The 19,939-nt window shown below is 43.1% G+C and overlaps 1 protein-coding gene across 5 annotated transcripts in view; it reads right to left on the bottom strand.

Moving 5' to 3' along the window:
- PPP1R13B (protein phosphatase 1 regulatory subunit 13B) overlaps nucleotides 1-19,939 on the bottom strand; it is a 126,330-nt gene that overhangs the window by 36,135 nt on the left and 70,256 nt on the right. For 4 of the 5 annotated variants that reach the window (XM_063948510.1, XM_063948509.1, XM_063948508.1 and 1 more), the window contains exon 4: nucleotides 18,184-18,245. In XM_063948510.1, the coding sequence (XP_063804580.1) occupies nucleotides 18,184-18,245 (62 nt within the window). Of the gene's footprint in view, nucleotides 1-1,316; nucleotides 1,514-18,183; nucleotides 18,246-19,939 lie in introns of those variants that run through there. The other variant, XM_063948511.1, reaches the window with a different exon arrangement.

The raw sequence follows: 19,939 nt of genomic DNA, 5'->3' as shown, positions 1-19,939 counted from the left end.
ATAGTGTATTATGAATGTTTAATATACAGACATAAGTATCATCCTCCTAGTCTCAGAGATCATTCTGCATAAGACATGATCAGACGTCATTATAGATTCATGACAAGGTCTAAACAAGGAAAAGGGAGATTGGTGCCCAATCAGATCCCAGCTCTCATTTACCTTGGACACTGCACAGAATGATAGCTGGGATTTGCTTGGCTTCTGTGGGCAACACTTCCGTTTGTCCGATTCAGACGCTTTTTCATAAATTAGCCACCTCAGAGGAGACGTTAGGATAAGCATTTCCTCATTGGGCTGAATTCGGGTATATAAATCCATAAATCTCTAATCAAGCATGGGGAAGTAATTTCCACCCCGTTATCCATAGTATGACATCAGCGCTGGGTCACATAACGCTATGCTTCATCAGCTATAATAAGACTAGTAAGCAAATGGGTGGAAGGCAACCACGAAATCTCAAATGCCAGCCAGGCATGCAGAGACTTTTAGAGTTCTATTTACTAAGCCTTGGAAAGTGATAAAGTACCAACTAATCAGCTCCTAGCTGTCATTTTTCAAACCCAGCCTGTAACATGGCAGTTAGGAGCTGATTGGCTGGTACTTTATCTCTGTCCAAGGCTTAGTAAATACACCCCTCTGTTCCATACGTTCATTGTAATGCTCTGCTGCAGTTATGAGATGTGAGGAACAGAATCTACAAAGTTCCACAAAACCACTAAAATGACACACCGCAAGAACACAACCTACAAACTTGTGGAGCGGAGAAGGTCTCTGCATATTTGCCTGATGCATTATAGAACAGAACATCTGATGAGAGTCTAGCTGACTTGCAGGCTCACAATACGGCACTTTGCACTCTCGGGTCATACAATAACACAGGCATATAGGAAGCACAAATGTCAGCTACAGCGCAGTAAGTAAACCAAAGTCACACAATAGATGCACAATAAAAACACTAGCAAGGAGTGCCACACTGCTATTATTACAAGGCAGGTAAGGCATATTATGCTCATTTAGGAGTGTTTAACCCATTCACTACTATTAGAGGAATTCCCCCAAAACACACAGGCGGGTTTCCAGCAGTCATTACCCCCACTGTGTATTTTACAGCCGTCACTGGAGGTATAAAGGGTTACGGCGCGGAGTGCAAATCCTGAAATACAATTAGTACAGGAGCCAGCAGGAAATCCTCTTAATTCATTCAGCATTAGAGAAGCTGAAACAATGCTCCACCACCCACTCTAAGCCCTGGAGGAAGCAGCAGAAATACATTCAGCATGTAAAAGGTGGTTGGGGGGGAATTCGAGCAGAACCTGTAGCGTGATGTGCTGCGTTCTCCGTCTCACCCACATAGTGTGGGCTATAAAGATGTTGTCCCAATGTCCTAATAGTGGCTGCAGGTGATGGAGCAGATGAGGAGCAGGTGTCAGTCCCTGGAGAAGGTGAGGAGGCTGATCAGTGAGTGACAGTTGGAAGCTACGTGCCAGTGATCAAGCATCTCCACTTAAAGGAGGCCAAGCAATCTCTCGTACAATCCCTCTCATTCTGACAGCTTAATACCAGCTCCCAAGCATTAGATCCTCCCTTTCCAAACCCACAACAAAAGGAGTAGGCTCTAAGAGGCCGTGTCCATGCCACGCAACCTATTTACACACTAATATAAGGCACCGAGACACAGACCCACAACTGGGAGCTCCATCAGTCAATGTTAAAGGTGACCAGGCCATCCGAGGCATTGGGGAAACACTTGATGTCCAATGAGATTATTTATATATATATATATATATATATATATATATATATATATATATATATATATATATATATTTATTTATTTTTATTTTTTATTTTTTTAGAGGATTTAAATCAATCCTAATTGGTAGGTAGGTATACAAGATCGCACAAGAACATTTCCTGTGAATAAGAATAATAACAACTAATAGCAAAGCGACAGTGTAATAATGTACGGCAAGCAGTTTTGCTCTGGATTAGATGCAGATGATGCGCTCACAGGTAACCCTGAACTAAACGGTATCTAGACTATAGATCTACACTAAAACGGTCTACAGTCAATAGGTCTACCACTAATGGCCGACACGCATTAGGTCCACAGGGGCAAGAGGGTCAACATGTAAAGGACGACAGTTCAACATGTCAACAGGGTCAAAAAGGTCAACATGACAATGGTCAACACCAGGTCTTTATTTATTTTGATTTTTTTTTTCAACGTTTTCATACCTTACCATCCACGTGGACTACGATAGGGAATAGTAACCTACACCCTCTATTTGCCCCCACCCAGCCTCAACACCCTGCAAACTGGGGTAATAGATACCGTGCATGAGAGGAGCCTGGGGTCAGCCCAGCAGCTGGACACAAGTGCTGTAGACCTGGGTGCGCCACAACACCACACCCCTCCCCCACACTCCCACATGTTGGTAGGTATACCTACACTCCCCTGAGTAATACAGGTGCATAGGCTCAGCTTGCATATTCAGCCACTTCTGCAGGCTAAGTAAATGTAGCTGCACATATACTTAGAAATGCAAATATACAGTCTGATAAGGTTCTCCAGAAAGAACAGACGAAGCAAACATCCGACTGGTCGCCATTATCCCCTCGTAATCAACAGTCTCATGCAGTGCGCACGATTTCTTCCTCTATAAATAACAAGCATTTACAGGGTTAAGTTCAGTGTGTGTTTTTAGTAAGAGAAGTTCCCTTCCAGAGTCCTGGGTGTGTAGTGTCTGTGTATGTGAAGGCGGGTGGGTGTGCTACATTCTATCCTTTTGTTACCAGGAACTGACTATAGAAATGCCAGGACTCCGCGTATTGGAACATTTGTTGGAATAATCATAGAAACAAGACAAGAAAAACAAACAGGCCGCTGTGGCCATACCAAAATCATGGAGCGTCCTCTCACACAGGCGGAACTATGGGACTTGTGATTCTGCAGAGGGTATCTCCCACATCTGCCTAAGGCAGAGGTGCCCAAACTCTGTGCCGTGACTCCCTGGGGTGCCTCGGGACACTTGCAGGGGTGCCCTGGGTTGGTGGTCCAGGACCAATTCAAATTATTCATGGTCAATATAATAGGCAAAACCAGTGCTGGTGGCTGCTAGTCATAAAATATGTGGCCACACAGAAGCAAATCTTGTCCCTCACCATATAACTGACCCTAAGGATGACATATAAACGCCATCTACGCGATGTAATATTTCTTTCTAAATTTCTCAATAAGAAATTTTTGGCCTAGCGGTACCGTGAAAAAAATTCTGATATTCTAGGGCGTCGTGATTCAAAAAAGTTTGGAAACCACTGGCCTAAGGGCCTAATTCAGAGTTGATTGCAGCAGCAAATTTGTCAGCAGTTGGGCAAAACCATGTGCACTGCAGGTGGGGCAGATGTAACATGTGCAGAGAGAGTAATGGGCCCTACACACTGGCAGATGATACTGCACGATATGAATGTTCTCGTTCATTAATGAACGATAACTCGTTCATATCGTGCAGTGTGGAGGCACCAGCGATGAACGATGCGCGGCCCCGCGCTCGGTCATCGCTGGTGCCCCGTCGCTTGTGCATGCAGGCCAATATGGACGAGATCGTCCATATTTGCCTGCACTGCTAAGGAGCTGGGTGACGGGGGGAGTGAAGAAACTTCACTCCCCCCGTCACGCCCCCCCCCCCCCCCACACACACACACACACACCGCCGAGTCGCCCGTATCCGCCGTTGGGCAGCTCGGCGGCGGATCTATCAGTGTGTAGGGCCCATTAGATCTGGGTGGGGTGTGTTCAATCTGAAATCTAAATTGCAGTGTAAAAATAAAGCGGCCAGTATTTACCCTGCACAGAAACAATATAACCCACCCAAATCTAAAGGTCCATACACACGGAGGGATATAATTGAGCGATTTTGACTATATAGTCAAAATTGCTCAGAAAGTTAGTGCATATCGCTGTGTGTACACAGCCAGCGATAGCGATGCACGTCCCCGCCAGGTCGCTATCGCTGCTAAAAATAGAATGTGCAGGCAAGTCAATTTTGGCTAGGTCGCTGGAAAAGAAAAAGCATCCCCTTGCTTAAATGAGTTAGCCAAAATCGCTTGCACACTTAATCAAAATCGCTGGAAAAGTTAGTCCAGTGGTTCCCAAACTTTTTTGAACCATGGCGCCCTAGAGTATCAGAATTTTTCACAGCACCCCTAGGCCAAAAGTTTTTTTGAGAATTTTAGAAAACAATAAGTAAATTATGTTTATGCATCATACTTAGTTTCTTTAGTGTGGTGCGGGACAATATTTGCTTCTGTTTGTCCTCGTATTTCATAACTGGCAGCCACAAGCACTGGTTTTGTCTATTACTTTGACCCAAAATAGTTTGAATTGGTCCAGGACCACCAATCCAAGGCACCCCTGCTAGTGTCCTGAGGCACCCCAGTGTGCACACAGTTTGAGAACCACTGAGTTAGTCAACATTTCCTACTGCCAGTTCAAGGGAAAACGCTCCGTGAAAATCTCTCCTAGTTAAAATCTCTCCGTGTGTACGCACCATAACTCTCTCTGCACATGTTACATCTGCCCCCCCTGCAGTGCACATGGTTTTGCCCAACTGTTAACAAATTTGCTGCTGCGATCAACTCTGAATTACCCCCTAAGAGCGAAGGCTGTACAGGCGATCTTTAGGAACCCAACTAATTATATCCTGTAATTAGTGACTTCTGAAAACATGTCAATGTCTTATTGCTATTTTATAACGCTAAGTACATACAAACCCCGGAGATCATGTATTCTCTATGTTACAGAACCAGGATGAACATTACAGAACCAGGATGAACATCATCTTTCAGAATCAGCCACACTGAGCGAATAAACAAGATCATTGCATAAAGTCATGCAACAAAAAAATCAGTCTCAGCCCTCAGGTCATTGTATTAAACGCCAAAGATGCCGATTGTAAAACTCTGTCGCATTTGACACGCGCCACTTAAAGAGCATTTGCGGTTGGGAAAGGTAAACGGTCCCCATTCTGTGCACTGGTGATGAAAGTAAATGGAGCCAGTGGGTTCTATTCCAAATACCCGTTTACATGCTGGTACTAGAGCAGGTATTTTGTCGTCTATTTACTAAGCCTTGGATGGCGGTTAAGTGGATGGAGGTAAAGTACCAGCCAATCAGCTCCCAACGGCCATGTGACAGGCTGTGCTTAAAATTGACAGTTAGGAGCTGATTGACTGGTACTTTCTCCATACTTTATCTCCATTCTAGGCTTAGTAAATAGACCCCAGTGGGTACAAGCCCTGCAAGAACAGCTTACCCATTACAGGAGGACAACACCAACAGGTGGCAGTATTGATGGGTGCAATAATAAGGGGAGGACTGCAGGCCAAACATTTAGAAATTATTATGACCCTATTAAAAGTTTTCTATTACCGGTGGATGCACTTTCTGGTCTAGATATATTTAGAATTGCCGGGATACAGAACGCCAGGGATAGGTACCCTTATCCACCTGTCAGTGTATTATTACACTGTAGTGTCACAAGTTGTGTAGTGTTTCATGCTAGTTTGCTTGCACAAATCTTGCTGGCTTTGCAGCTCCATTTAGCTGAAGAACAATACATTTAAATTACATCAAGGTCACTCAGAAAGACCTTCTACATGTCGCACATAACTCATACCCAGCTGTAACACTGCAAAAAGAGGGAGAGGGTACATTATAGCGGAGGGCACGGCCCGTCCCTCCTGTAACAAGCCTCTGTGCCCTTCCTAAAACTCTGCTGCGTTTATACAAGGAATAATATGCTGAATGTGACATTCTTCTGCTGCTGACTAAGAGTTAAAAGCTTATTAACACCTCGCAGCAGTGTTAGGGAGGTCAGGGGGAGAAGGACCTAGAAGGCCGGAGAGGAGGACGCCTAACAAACAAGCGGCACGTGTGCTGGGATTTTCGGATTATGTGCTTTCAGAAACTGATTCAAATATTGCAGAGGTTACTTTGAATCACGGGGTCACTCGGTTATTCGTTATTCACGCCATCAGTTTATCAAGCTAAATGGAGATCCCCCACCCCCCCTAGAATGGTTCTCCCGTCTGTAGAACAACAACTCGCAGCATGCTCTGCCAGATGTAAAAAACTGTTCTCCAGCTCATAGCCGCTTTTATAACCTCTATTTACTAAGAAACACTATGTGATCACGATACAGGACACATACATGTAAATAAACAAGGGGCTCATTAAACTGATGAAAACTGAGGTTCACAAACGCGGTCCTCAAGGATCTCAACGGTCCAGGTTTTAAGTTTATCCATGCTTGGTGTAGCACCTGAGTCAATTTGATTTAACCATCTGTGCAGAGCCATGGATATACCTAAAACCTGGCCTGCTGGGGTGCCTTGAAGACCGCGTTTAAGAACCTCTGCCATCGGGCATAACGTAATCGCAGTGTTTCTACATTTCTGTGGATCAGTATCTAATAATCAAAGATAAACAATATAATGTAGGGGAAAAAATATTTAGAATGACCCGACAGACAGAACTATAACAATGTATAATACTACAGATATAACTGATAACATTAATAATCGAAAAAACTCAGACGTACGTAGCCAAGTTCATGTCAACAATGTGACATTATTATTGATTTAAAGGATTAATGGTCTATCACGGTTAAATAAAACTGCACAATAACCACGGTGCAATTAGGATACATAATGTAGCTTATATTTGTTTCCTTTATGGAACCTACATTGTTTGTAGCCTGGCACAATCTGGGCGACTACTAGAGCATACAAAGAGACAATACACTGGGAAGGTCAGAGGGATCGGCTCACCAGAGCTTGCAATCTATGGGGTCAGTTAATTAGTTGTGAGTTTGAAAAAGTTAACTCGCAGCATGAAATGCGCATACATTGTGTCAATGTGTGTCCCCGCAAAATGCAACATCCAATTGGAAATGGCTATTTGCGGGGCTCACAGCAGGGTCGCACAATTATTCCACAAGTGCATGAAAAGTGGGAAAATATCCTGTACCCCCAAAAAGTGGCAACTGATATACAGTAGCAGGACCATATAGAAGGCTGTTAGCTATAAAGAAAATATCTGAGGTTCTTAAATGGTGTCAAAATGTTTCATTTTTACATTCTTTAGTAAAGCTGGAAATATTACAACCAGCAAGTGTTTTTCCGGTATAGTAAAGTATTTTGGTGGACATAAAAAGGTCGGTAAAGCTATTATTTTAGTGTTTATAAAAGGTTGCTAAACACACTTTTAGGGTGGTATTAAATTGTTACATCAGGCTCGATCTCCCGTCTAAAGTGATTGCAGGACGATATTCAAGTGTTCTTTTTAACTGCGCATATCGTATCACCATAAGTGTCGGGTTTAGCAGCTTCAGCAAACTAATGGGTGCGATGTAAAAAGTCCTGTTTGAGCGCTCAAACGGGTAACTTTTCGCTAATTTCAGCTCACCACCCCTGGGGTGGAGCGACAATTGAATAGCTCCGTTGGCGGCCATCTACAGGCTGCCGGCGATAAAACAACTGAATACCGCCCTTAGTCCCCATCTACGTTCTAAGTTCAGAAACGCCTCTCCCGTTAATACAACACTTCTACATACTGTACATTCCGCATCACTGAACCCATTATTGAGGGTTTTTTTACTCTTTATTGGCCAAATTATACTGTTAATTGGAAAGGTTGCACCAGAAGCTCAGCGCTGTGTCCCGCTTTTTTTACTTTAAAATAAAACTACCTTTTCTCCTGCTCCGGGGGGGTGCACACAAAGAAAGGCAAATTTCCTGGGAAAAGAGAATGCGAGTTTGGAATTGGATTGCAAATGCAATTCACCGTGATAAACGACTTGCAGGACCCAACTGGCTCCTAATTGTTTTAAACCCAAGTAAAGCAACGTGGAAAGTGAAACCTAAATAAAGGATCAATTGAGATTTGCTATATGAGATTGTTACCAAGCTTGCCTGCTAATGCATATTTGTGTGATATAAATGCATATAGTTTAAGAATGAAACCTATATTAAATTGCAAAACTTTAGATTTTCTTCCAAACAGAATGTAGAGGTCTCCTAGTGCCAGTGCTAAATAACGCAATCAGCTGAATTCGTGCACAAAGATATAATTTGAAGCCATGGGCTACTTAAAATCTATTTAAAGCCAAAAAGCGTTTGTTTGGCAGACAGGAAATTACGGGGTAGGTAGAAATGTTTATCAGCCGCTGCCTGGAAGGCAGATCATACTGGTGAGATGCGAATGTGCTTACACTCATATATTGCGCAGACAATAAGAAAACACATCTGTTTTTTGTGAAAACACGAGATCATTTTAGGAGTGTTATTCACTGACCACAGGAGAACAAAACAGGATTATACAGATATCTCACTGACCTATTCACAGCTAAACATGTGTTGGAAGCATAGTTACAATAATCCTGTGTATTAAGTGAGAGAAATGGAAAAGATTTATAGATACTAAACAGATAAAACAAAAACATTCATTTTTCTATTCCAACTTGTTTGCTACTGTAAACCTACGATGGTCTAGTGGGAATAATAGGTTATGACAATAAAACGAACTATAACGTCTTTTAATAATCACTCAAAACAAATATTTTCACCATCTGTATAGGAATACATGTCTGACCGCTAAATGTTATTCTGGCCTTCTGACCCCTTTTCCAGAACAGGTAGGTTGGTACAGTACTATTTATTTAGGTGTAGTCCACTGATCCCGGCCATCACTGTGCTTAAAATAATAAATCACAGTGCGCTAAAGTGGACAGCAAAGCCGATGGGAGAAGGAAAATATCAGAAATGAGTTGCTCAGGCCAGAGACACAGGAAACACGGTTTCCTCGTATTGTTACAAAGTGTTCATCACTGTAACACGGACTGTCCCCCTTTATCGGGATAGCTCGGGAAGAGAGAGGAATATCCACCATCACTAAGAGATTCCACCCCACGCCGGAAACACATCGCTCAGTCTGAGCCACCAAAATGTAAACTAAGAAAAAGAGGAGAGGACTTTTACAGCTTGTGCTGTATGGCAGGGGACACGGTCAACATGTCAGCTGCCGACATTTCAGCAATGTCAACCTCATAACAATTAACACTGTACAGCAAACATTATGAAAGTCGAAATTATGACTGCAGCCCGCCAGCCCGGACTCTAGGGACAGGAGAAAAGGATGTGTCCGTCTTACTTTCCACTTTAAGAATAAAATATGTAACAACTTGATGCAAATTACTGCAAACGTACCAGCAAATCAATTATATGTGTATCTATTCTAGATAAACGGTCGTGACAGTAAAGTTTTTATAACATGTCCATGCATCATCCTGTAACTGGTGCGAAATGTGCGGTGTACAGCTATGAACAGGGGATGAGGGGAAGACAGAGAGAAAGAAAGAGAGAAAGAAAGAGAGAAAGAAAGAGAGAGAGAGAGAGAGAGAGAGAGAGAGAAAGAGAAAGAAAGAGAGAGAGAGAGAGAGAAAGAAAGAAAAAAAAAGAAAAAGAAAGAAAGAAAAAAAAAGAAGGAAAAAAAAAGAAAGAAAAAAAAAAAGAAAGAAAGAAAAAAAAAAAGAAAGAAAGAAAGAAAAAAAGAAAGAAAGAAAAAAAAAAAAGAAAGAAAGAAAAAAAAAAAAGAAAGAAAGAAAAAAAAAAAAGAAAGAAAGAAAAAAAAAGAAAGAAAAAAAAAGAAAGAAAGAAAAAAAAAGAAAGAAAGAAAAAAAAAAGAAAGAAAAAAAAAGAAAGAGAAAAAAAAAGAAAGAAAAAAAAAGAAAGAAAAAAAAAGAAAGAAAAAAAAAGAAAGAAAGAAAAAAAAAAGAAAGAAAGAAAGAAAGAAAGAAGGAAGAGGTGGATGGATGAATGATGACCTATTAGGGGCCTATTCGGATGTCAGGATAAAATAAGTAGAATTACAATTTCTTTACACATCTGAGCAAATTAATTTATAAGCTGACTCCCTGGTACCACAAAGTACACACATTTGGGAGAAACCTACTGCAAACATCTTGTACACATGTCTCAGACAGTCGGGATCCTAACCGGATCCTTTCTTATACATAGCACACATCAATAACAGATTAATCGTAGCTATTAAAGGAAATAACTGCACCACATGACCGATGTTACAAGGTTAGGGATCACAATAAATCCGATAAGAACTTACAAAAACAAAACAAAGAAACAGAGACAGACTAGTGACCAAGAATGAATGAGACCGGCATCCAGGCCTTACCGTGGCTACACTCCGCCATGAGACCATGTAAGACGACACCTTGATCTTGCTGAATTCCCCATCGGATGTAAACTCCTGAACACTCTCCAAGCGCGTCAATTCCATAGTGCCGACGCAGGGGTTCTAGTGTTTTTGGTCTTTGTTTTTTTAATGTTGCCCCAAAGGTGGAACACAAATCAAACCATACACAAGCAGGAGAAATAAAAAGTGAAATAACTAAACCGTAGAAAAGTACATCGGCTGGGCTCGGTAGGATCTAGGACGCCGACTCTCTGTTCGTACATTTTAATTGGACATTGGCACCATGATTTATCAATATGAAATGCTGTCTGCGTGTGTGTGCAGGCCAGCATTCGGTGGATGGAAACGACTAGTGGATTTTGCCAGCAGTCAGACACCTAATCAAGGCAAGATCAGCCAGCTGTCAGCTCCCATCAGCTTGATGACCCTCACGCTCCATACTCGCTGCACAAGGTCTGAATGCAGCAGATCCGGGACCCCCACCCCTCCTTCGCACACCCTGATCTCCGCTGAGAACACTGCAATATCTGGGCACCTTCCGCTTACATTTTAATTTGCATTTATTCAGAATGATTTGCACAAATTTATATTAACATAAAATATGCTGCAGGGCGAGGAAGCACAGTGCTTACACTAACTTGGCTGGTGTGGAGTTGACATTAATTTAAGAAAATAAGGATAGCAGGAAAGAGGACGAGACCAGCAGCCGCTGATGTGTTTTATGAGTGCAGGTAATTCGGATGCACCCTTCATGTAGGTACTTTAATAGGAATACATCTTCATCAGATTCATATTTCTCTATTCATCATCATCTAATTCCATTACAGGAAAATAACAGATTGATACATGGAGATAAGTGCTACAGCTTCAGTCAGACTGTAACGGGAAAAGTATGGAAGGAGAATAAACGTAGATACCAGTGTTCTGTGTAGAGCAGGCACGGCCAAACCTGGTCCTTAAGGACCCCTTGCACTTCATGTTCTCCAGACCTCCAAACCAAGGCACAGGTTTATTCATTACCATCTGATAAGTTTTTGTAAAGGTCATAGGAAAAGACGGACTGTTATGGTTCCTTGAGGACAGAGTTTGGCCACCGCTTCTGTAGAGGGGTGATAACTGGGTAGAACAATTTTGAGAGGGTAAGAAGATGGCTTGGCAAATGTATATATTTTCCTGAAGAGGCGAGTTTTCAGGGAACGCTTGAAGGTTAGGGTAACGCTCGTATGAAGGAGGTGCTGGGGACTCCACAGAGTGGGGGGGGGGCACCTCTAAGGAAGTCCTTTAATTGGGAATGGAGAAAGTAATGAGGGAGGGTGAGAGGCAGAGGGTACTGGGCAGAGGATAGAGTGTGTTTGGACCAGGAAAGAGATGTTGTTGCAGTTCTGTAGATTGTAAAAGTCCTGGACATGCAGTATCATCCACTCCATCTGGTACCAAAAGGCCTTCTCCAAAACCTTCCACTTATTGTCATATATCCGTTAACCATAATGAATTAATAAATGTATGTCAATACAATTACAGAGCCCAAGATAGTGCAATAAGAAAGTAAATGGCGTTTTGGACCAGCAAAAGGGCTGGAAATCACATCACGTGTGACCCCAAAAATGAACGCTACACCCAATAATATTCTAGTGAAATGGCACACGGGCGCAAAGAACATTCAAGTTTGCTGCACTTCTGTACATCTGTATATAGGGATTTTATTGCACCCCACAGAAACATCCTTATTTAAAACAAAATTATTAATGTTACTTCCGTTTCCTACATTTCATTTATATATCAATCATTTAATTAAAGGTGGACTGAGATCCCCACCATTTGTAATATTCCCCCTCTCCGCACCACACATATACAGAATTTCCTGCGACGCTGACCCCCGAACGTCACTGCTAGATACTGTTAGTGAGGAATTAGCTGCCTAGAAATATATCCTCTACATATTTTAACAATAAATTATTTATAAATGAAATGTAGGAAACATAAGTAACCTTAATAATTAATATTGTATATATTATAATTCATTTATCTTGAAAGTAAAAGATAAATCTGTGTTATGGCCAGAAAGTGTCAGATAGGGATTTTGTTTTGCTGGTTAAACCAGGTTCAATTATAAGACCAGGAGCTTAATTAAACAAAATAACTATGTCATAAAGAAAACCGAAAAAAATTAAAATAAAAAAATCATCCGACACACACACACACACACACACACACACACACAAACACACACAAACACACACAAACGGTTTTATGGAACGAACATCAAGAGAAAATCAGGAACAAAAGGAAACCAGTGCACGGTGTTCTTCTGGAGAGGTCTGTGGAGCAGGCACCAATATGCTTCATTATAAATACCCCTCTGCAAAGTACAGAACAACTCTGTAAATCTGTCCCAGGCTCCCCAGGATGCACCAGTCAGATAACAGAACAAGCATGAATTCATGTGCTGGTTATTGGCAGTAAGCAGGGGTAGGAAACATGTTATTCTTGGTTTACTACACCTCCAATCACCATAATTAGAGCTATTATACCTAGCACAGGAAGCCATAGATATCCAGTTCATGCATGACCAACAAGGAAACCGTTACACTCACAGTGCGCTACCCAGGGCCGGATCTAGGGGGGGGCGAAGGGGGTGACCGCCCCCCTAACACAGTCATAGCCACGCCCACTTTTGAGCAGACGAGAGTTTGAAGCAGAACGATGTGCTGCAGCTTATACCACAGCAGCACAGAGGAGCCAGGAGAGCAAGGGTTACAGAGCATTTGCCCCTCACTTGCTGGTGTGTGGGTACTAGGGCTAATAAATACAATTACCCCATAGCACAGACACATGTACATAGAACAATCACAAAGCTCTATCTCAGTCTCACTCAAAAAGTTCAGTCAGAATTGAGAGAGGAGGAGTTAGGATTGCAGATGGGAGGAGTTGGGACTATAGAGGGAGGAGTCAAGTTTAAACAGTAAACGCCCCCCCTAAAGAAAAGTCTAGATCCGTCCCTGGCCCTACCCCCTGCTGCACAACGATCATGGTCATACAACATGTATGAAAGTCTGCACACTGGTAAAGTGAATGTGTACGATTTATCTGCCAGACTTCCTGCAGAGAGCAAACTGCCCCATCTATCCATTTACAAGGGTAGCGATTATTGGCCTCACGGTAAATTACTGGAGGACAGAGTAGAACCCAGGATTGCAAGACAGGATTGCAGTCTTTTGGGTTTCAGAAACGCTCTGCACAGTCGGACAGTTACACGGCGGTGAGTAAAGTCAAAGCAAACACTACAGGCAAGCTGTGCTTTATCGTTTCAGCTTTTTGTCTTAATCAGAGAGAGCCACGAAATTTAGCAGCACTGGGAAAGTGTTTCCTATTAAGGACTCAAGTGCCATTGAAATACCAAGTCTTAAGCACTTGGTATATAGCTAGACTTGGTGTCACTCACAGTACTCTTGTCTGACATCTTCTATCAGTAGATTTCAGTTCGTAAGATTTCACATGGAAAACCTCAGTGTGATGTACTAAGCACATTTGGGGGGGGGACTGACCAAGTATTGTAAAGAGTGGAGAAGTGGAGCCGTTGCCCAGAGTAACCAATCAGCTTTGAGGTGGCATTTATCAATAGCTGGAAGAGTGGGGAATTTTCCACTTTTCCATTGCTTGATATATCTCCCCCTTAGACTCTAAAGAGGATTATTTAAAAAAAGTTTTTCTTGGACTGATTAAAAAAGAAAAAAATATTTTGGAAAGAACATAATTACTCATCTTTCCAAGTTAAATGAGGATAGTCAGAGAGATGCATCAACGCTTGGAGAGAGAGATAAAGTACCAACCAATACGCTTCTAAAACGCATCTTTAAAACACAGCCTGTAAATGGCAGTTAGGAGCCGATTGGTCAATACTTTCTCTCAAAGCTTTGATGCACCTCCCCCATTGTCATGTATGATGACATTTTTATTACGTACAATAAAAAAATAAATGCAATCGTAAAAAAAAATGGATCCAAACTCAACTGGAAAATAGACGAACTTCAGACCAGTCATTTATTAACTGAAATGTAAACACATCAAGGACATGGCATCCTGGCATCCGATAAACTCATGTTTCCTTTGACAGAGCAGTGACACATTCCTCTAGGAGGGAGTGAAATATTTCTGCTTGTTTGCACTGAGCGCTTGATTTCATCTGGAATCTCACAGGGGGAAGAGGGCCCTAGCTGCAAACTTATCTGAGCAAAACGGAGCAAAGTATTCATTAGTATAATAATTACCGGTAACATGAGCAGGAACATAACACACAAGGCTTTGATGGTGCGTCGTGGCTAACTGAACTGGCCCCTAGGCTTGTAAACTGGTGATCGCGTGGGCCGTTACTGTGCTGCAATCTGTAAGGTGGCATCTTGGCAGCCACTGACTGACAGAATTATAAAGCAATACCATCTAAGACCACGGCATCTTGGCAGCCACTGATTGACAGGATTACAGTGCAATACCTTCTAAGACTATGTTAATAAGATATTAATAAATAAGCATTTTGGAGTGATAATGACAAAAACAATAGTACAAATTTAATGAGCAACTACACCCTACTAATGACATTTTCCACCTTCAGATTAGATGAATTCTATGGCTTGTACATGTCCTGTAGTGTTTACTAAATACTTTGCTATGTGCTTACTTCTGTGCTTTTCAGGCATGTTTTTCTATCAGGCAGAGTTGTGTATTTGTTTTGAACAAGCCCCAATGCTGCTTTCTGTACACAACTGTTTGTTTGGCAGAGCAGCGTCACATCCCAAACAAAACAGAACTTTTCCGGATTATATAAATACTTGGCTGAAGAAAACAAACAACATTGAAGTAGTGCAAAAAGATTAAGCAATGCAGTAAGTAAGAGTGGTATAAGGGGTATGTAGTCATAGAATCAACAAAGACAGGATGCCCACAGCTAAAACAACGACAGGGCGGGTTTAAGTTTAGGGTGTGATTAGGTTTACATTAAAAGTACACTGTCAACATGCAGACTATCGACGCTATGTCACTGACAATGCCGACACTTGCACACTTATCCAAGCCAATAAATTTGATGAAAGTATATAATAAATCCTATATAACATTTTGATAATGCCATCTCTTTACAGGAGTAAATCAGAGCCACAACTACACAACACGACATGTAGAGAACGTGTGCAAAATCATCACTGCAAACATATTGTGAATTAGCGCCAGGTCCTTATAGAACAAGCCGCTTACACACAGAAGACATCGGCTGCTGGGAGGACTCCTATAGAACAAGACCCTTACACACAGAAGACATCGGCTGCTGGGAGGACTCCTATAGAATAAGGCCCTTACACACAGAAGACATCGGCTGCTGGGAGGACTCCTATAGAATAAGCCCCTTACACACAGAAAACATCGGCTGCTGGGAGGACTCCTATAGAATAAGCCCCTTACACACAGAAGACATCGGCTGCTGGGAGGACTCCTATAGAATAAGCCCCTTACACACAGAAGACATCGGCTGCTGGGAGGACTCCTATAGAATAAGGCCCTTACACACAGAAGACATCGGCTGCTGGGAGGACTCCTATAGAATAAGCCCCTTACACACAGAAGACATCGGCTGCTGGGAGGACTCCTATAGAACAAGACCCTTACACACAGAAAACATTGGCTGCTGGGAGGACTCCTATAGAATAAGCCCCTTACACACAGAAGACATCGGCTGCTGGGAGGACTCCTATAGAACAAGACCCTTACACACAGAAAACATTGGCTGCTGGGAGGACTCCTATAGAATAAGCCCCTTACACACAGAAGACATCGGCTGCTGGGAGTACTGCTATAGAATAAGCCCCTTACACACAGAAAACATCGGCTGCTGGGAGGACTCCTATAGAATAAGGCCCTTACACACAGAAGACATCGGCTGCTGGGAGGACTCCTATAGAATAAGGCCCTTACACACAGAAGACATCGGCTGCTGGGAGGACTCCTATAGAATAAGCCCCTTACACACAGAAGACATCGGCTGCTGGGAGGACTCCTATAGAATAAGGCCCTTACACACAGAAGACATCGGCTGCTGGGAGGACTCCTATAGAATAAGGCCCTTACACACAGAAGACATCGGCTGCTGGGAGGACTCCTATAGAATAAGCCCCTTACACACAGAAGAAACCGGCTGCTGGGAGGACTCCTATAGAATAAGCCCCTTACACACAGAAGACATCGGCTGCTGGGAGGACTCCTATAGAATAAGCCCCTTAACACACAGAAGACATCGGCTGCTGGGAGGACTCCTATAGAATAAGCCCCTTACACACAGAAGACATCGGCTGCTGGGAGGACTCTATGTAACAGGAGTAAGAGACTGTTGGGCCTGTGCACACTGCAAGGCCTGGACGTGGTGCGATCTCCACCAATGCTGGCACTGTAACACCAAGCCACTAGGGCGTGCAGAGCGCCACCTCACCTCCAGTATCCGGCCACTCAGGCGACATCCGTGCATTGTCGGGGGACACATTAGAGCACAAGAGAACTATGTGCAGAGTCACTATCACACGCCCGTTTATATCATCATGTATGTGACTGTAATCCAGCTACTGCTTGCTGTGGTACACAGTGAGTACCATCTATTGCTCCCACACGTGTGGCATAGCAGAACTACAATGTGTAAGTAAGGTGCCAAGAGACGGGGGGAGGTAGGGGGGTGGAGGGTACAAATTACCTGGGCCCAGGTCTGATGGAGGGGCCCAGTTGGGGCCCAGGTTCATGCCTCCTGTGATTAGGCCATGCCCTGGCTGGGAGGCGTGCCATGCTATTCTGAGTGGGTGCTTCTCATGTGCTAGACATGCCCCCAAAAGGGGTGTGGCCACGGCCCCAGCATGCTGTGGTCACACCCCCTCTAGGGGGTGGTCGGGGGGCCCAGACAGTTGTTGTCCCGGGGCCTAGAATTTCTCGTGGCAGCCCTGCCTGCGCTCGCTGCAGGTTACTGCGCCCAATCAATGTCCATTTGGACAGTAAATCAAGAAAATGTTGGGAAAACACGTGAAAGCCCCCAATAAACATGAAATGGACCATTTGTGTGTCGACCACTGTCATGTCGACCTTTTATCTGTCAACCGTGTGGTATTGACCTATACACTGTCAATCTATCATCCGGATGTAGTAACATCTGCTGCTAATTCTCACTGTCTCTGGGATACTCGATGTTACTGACACTACGGAGTATACGCTGCGATGGATCAGAAATTTTAAATGCCTGAGGACTGCATGGGGGGGGGAGGGGGGGCGCCGCGCTAATTATGGGGCACCTGATGAAGCAATTCAATTGTTGCTCCATTCAGGTGTGACTGCCGCGGGTGCACATGGGAAAAAGTGTAGTTTGGACACCCAAACCGCAGACTTGTCGCACATTCCTGCTCGCCACCTCAGGAACAGAAATTGTCGCACCCGCAGCTACTTACTCCCACAGAGCGCAACAACTGAATTGCTCCGTCAGGCAGACGTTAATCAGCGCAGCCCAAAAAAAACAACCGGCTCCATGTGCGCACACTGTTATGTTCTAAGCCTTGGAGAGCGATAAAGAGAGAGATAAAGTACCAGCCAAACAGCTCCTAACTGCCATGTTACAGGCTGCGTTTGAAAAATGACAGTTAGGAGCTGATTGGCTGGTACTTTATCTCTCTCCGTGGCTTAGTACAAAAACATCCTGATATCAGCCAAACGTGTAATACAAAGAAGACCAAAACAAACAGAAAAATTTAAAACTACGACAAAGACAAAATAGTAATGACCAGAAGGTATATATGGAACAAGCAGGAAGCATATAATTGCTAGATATACACAGATCATATTATCAGTATTAGTCAATGGTACATTGTCATCCTGTATAAGGTGGTCTTACATACCCCGTTTTCCAGCCTCTTCTCTCCCGTCAGACTATTCCGCTGATTTGGGGCTTGACGAGCATCTGGAGAGAAAAAAATATATATATGTATCTTGTTTTATTGGTATGGAAGTAAAAGCTACAGTAGATCCTTCTGCACAATTGCCGGAAAAGCGTGTTTTCTGAGTAAGGACTTTATTGCGTTCTGTATATGTAACCTGCTCTTATTACAGATTTATAAATAAAAAATACATATACACTTATAACATCAGCATGGATCTTCATTCGTAATAATGTTTCTGTCTGCGTCATTGTTACTGTAAGAAGAGATATTTTGGCACATTTAAACTACACTACAATGGAAATTGTGGGGGTGGGGATTTGGGAAGGGGTGTTTGGGTAGCACACGATCATTCATAAGTGAAAATAAAGTTTAACGGTAGATTATACTTTATAAATCACAATCCAGCGCGATGCACATTCAGGGATAATCCCAGAGCGACGCACATTCAGGGATAATCCCAGCGCGACGCACATTCAGGGATAATCCCAGCACGATGCACACTCAGGGGTAATCCCAGCACGATGCACACTCAGGGGTAATCCCAGCACGATGCACACACAGGGATAATCCCAGCGATCAGGGTTTAGATTTGTTTAGAAGTTCAACTACAAAACACGTCAAACAGAAAACGTAAGGCGTGCCGCTGATCACTATTGTTACACGTGTGTCCGGGATGTCACAGACGTCCACTCCACTGGTGTCTATCCACTTACCTTTTATTTAATACAGTGGTTCCCAACCGCAAAATAGACTCACCTGCGCACGATAAAAGACATCCACATAACAGGTATCCGGACTCTGGGTCAACACCACTTAGGTCGACACTCATTAGGTTGACACCCATTGGTTAACAGTGACTAGGTCGACACTAGAAATAGGTCAACACGACCATTAGGTGGACATGCAAAAAAGGTCGACATGCGTTTTTCACATTTTTTTTTTTTACATTTTCATACTTTCCGATCCACGTGGACTAAGATTGGGAACGGTAACCTGTGGCGAGTGCAGCGGCAGCAGAGCGAGGCACCTTGCCCGAAGGATGGCGAGAGAATAGAGCCATACATGGGGACGCGGTGCACTAATTGGGGTTCCCGGTCACTTTACGAAGAAAACGATACCAAAAAAAAAAAAAAAAAACACATGAAAAACTCATGTCGACCGTGTTCATGTCAACCTAATGGCCGTGTCGACCTATTTCTAGTGTCGACCTAGCCACTGTCGACCAATGGTTGTTGACCTAGACACTGTCGACCCTGAGTCCCATACCCCACATAACACTGCCTGTTGGGGGTAGTTGAGGACAATTTATACTTTCAATGGAGCAAGAAGGTTTTGAGAACATTTACTAAAGCTTCTAAAACAGAGAATTGGTGATGTTGCCCATAGCAACCAATCATATGCTGTCTATCATTTTCTAAAAGGCAACAGAGAAATTATAGCATCTGATTGGTTGCTATGGGCAATATCACCAATTCTCTGTTTTAGAAGCTTTAGTAAATGACCCCTAGATTACTAATGCAACCAGAACAAATGCGAGTTACACACAAGTGGGGACATTGTACATTGTGGGTACTAGAAAGTGCATGTATGGTAACACACACGCGGAGATAGCTGGATACACTGCGCTGCCCTCACCGCCGGCCTATGAAGGTTCGGGAATGTATATTTATTCTACTTGTTACTGTAACAGACAAAGTACAAGGCTAGCTATCGG

Source organism: Pseudophryne corroboree, chromosome 12 (assembly GCF_028390025.1).
Source record: "Pseudophryne corroboree isolate aPseCor3 chromosome 12, aPseCor3.hap2, whole genome shotgun sequence".
Lineage (NCBI taxonomy): Eukaryota > Metazoa > Chordata > Amphibia > Anura > Myobatrachidae > Pseudophryne > Pseudophryne corroboree.
The sequence above is the reverse complement of the archived record's forward strand: the minus strand, read 5'-3'. Positions and strand labels throughout refer to the sequence as shown.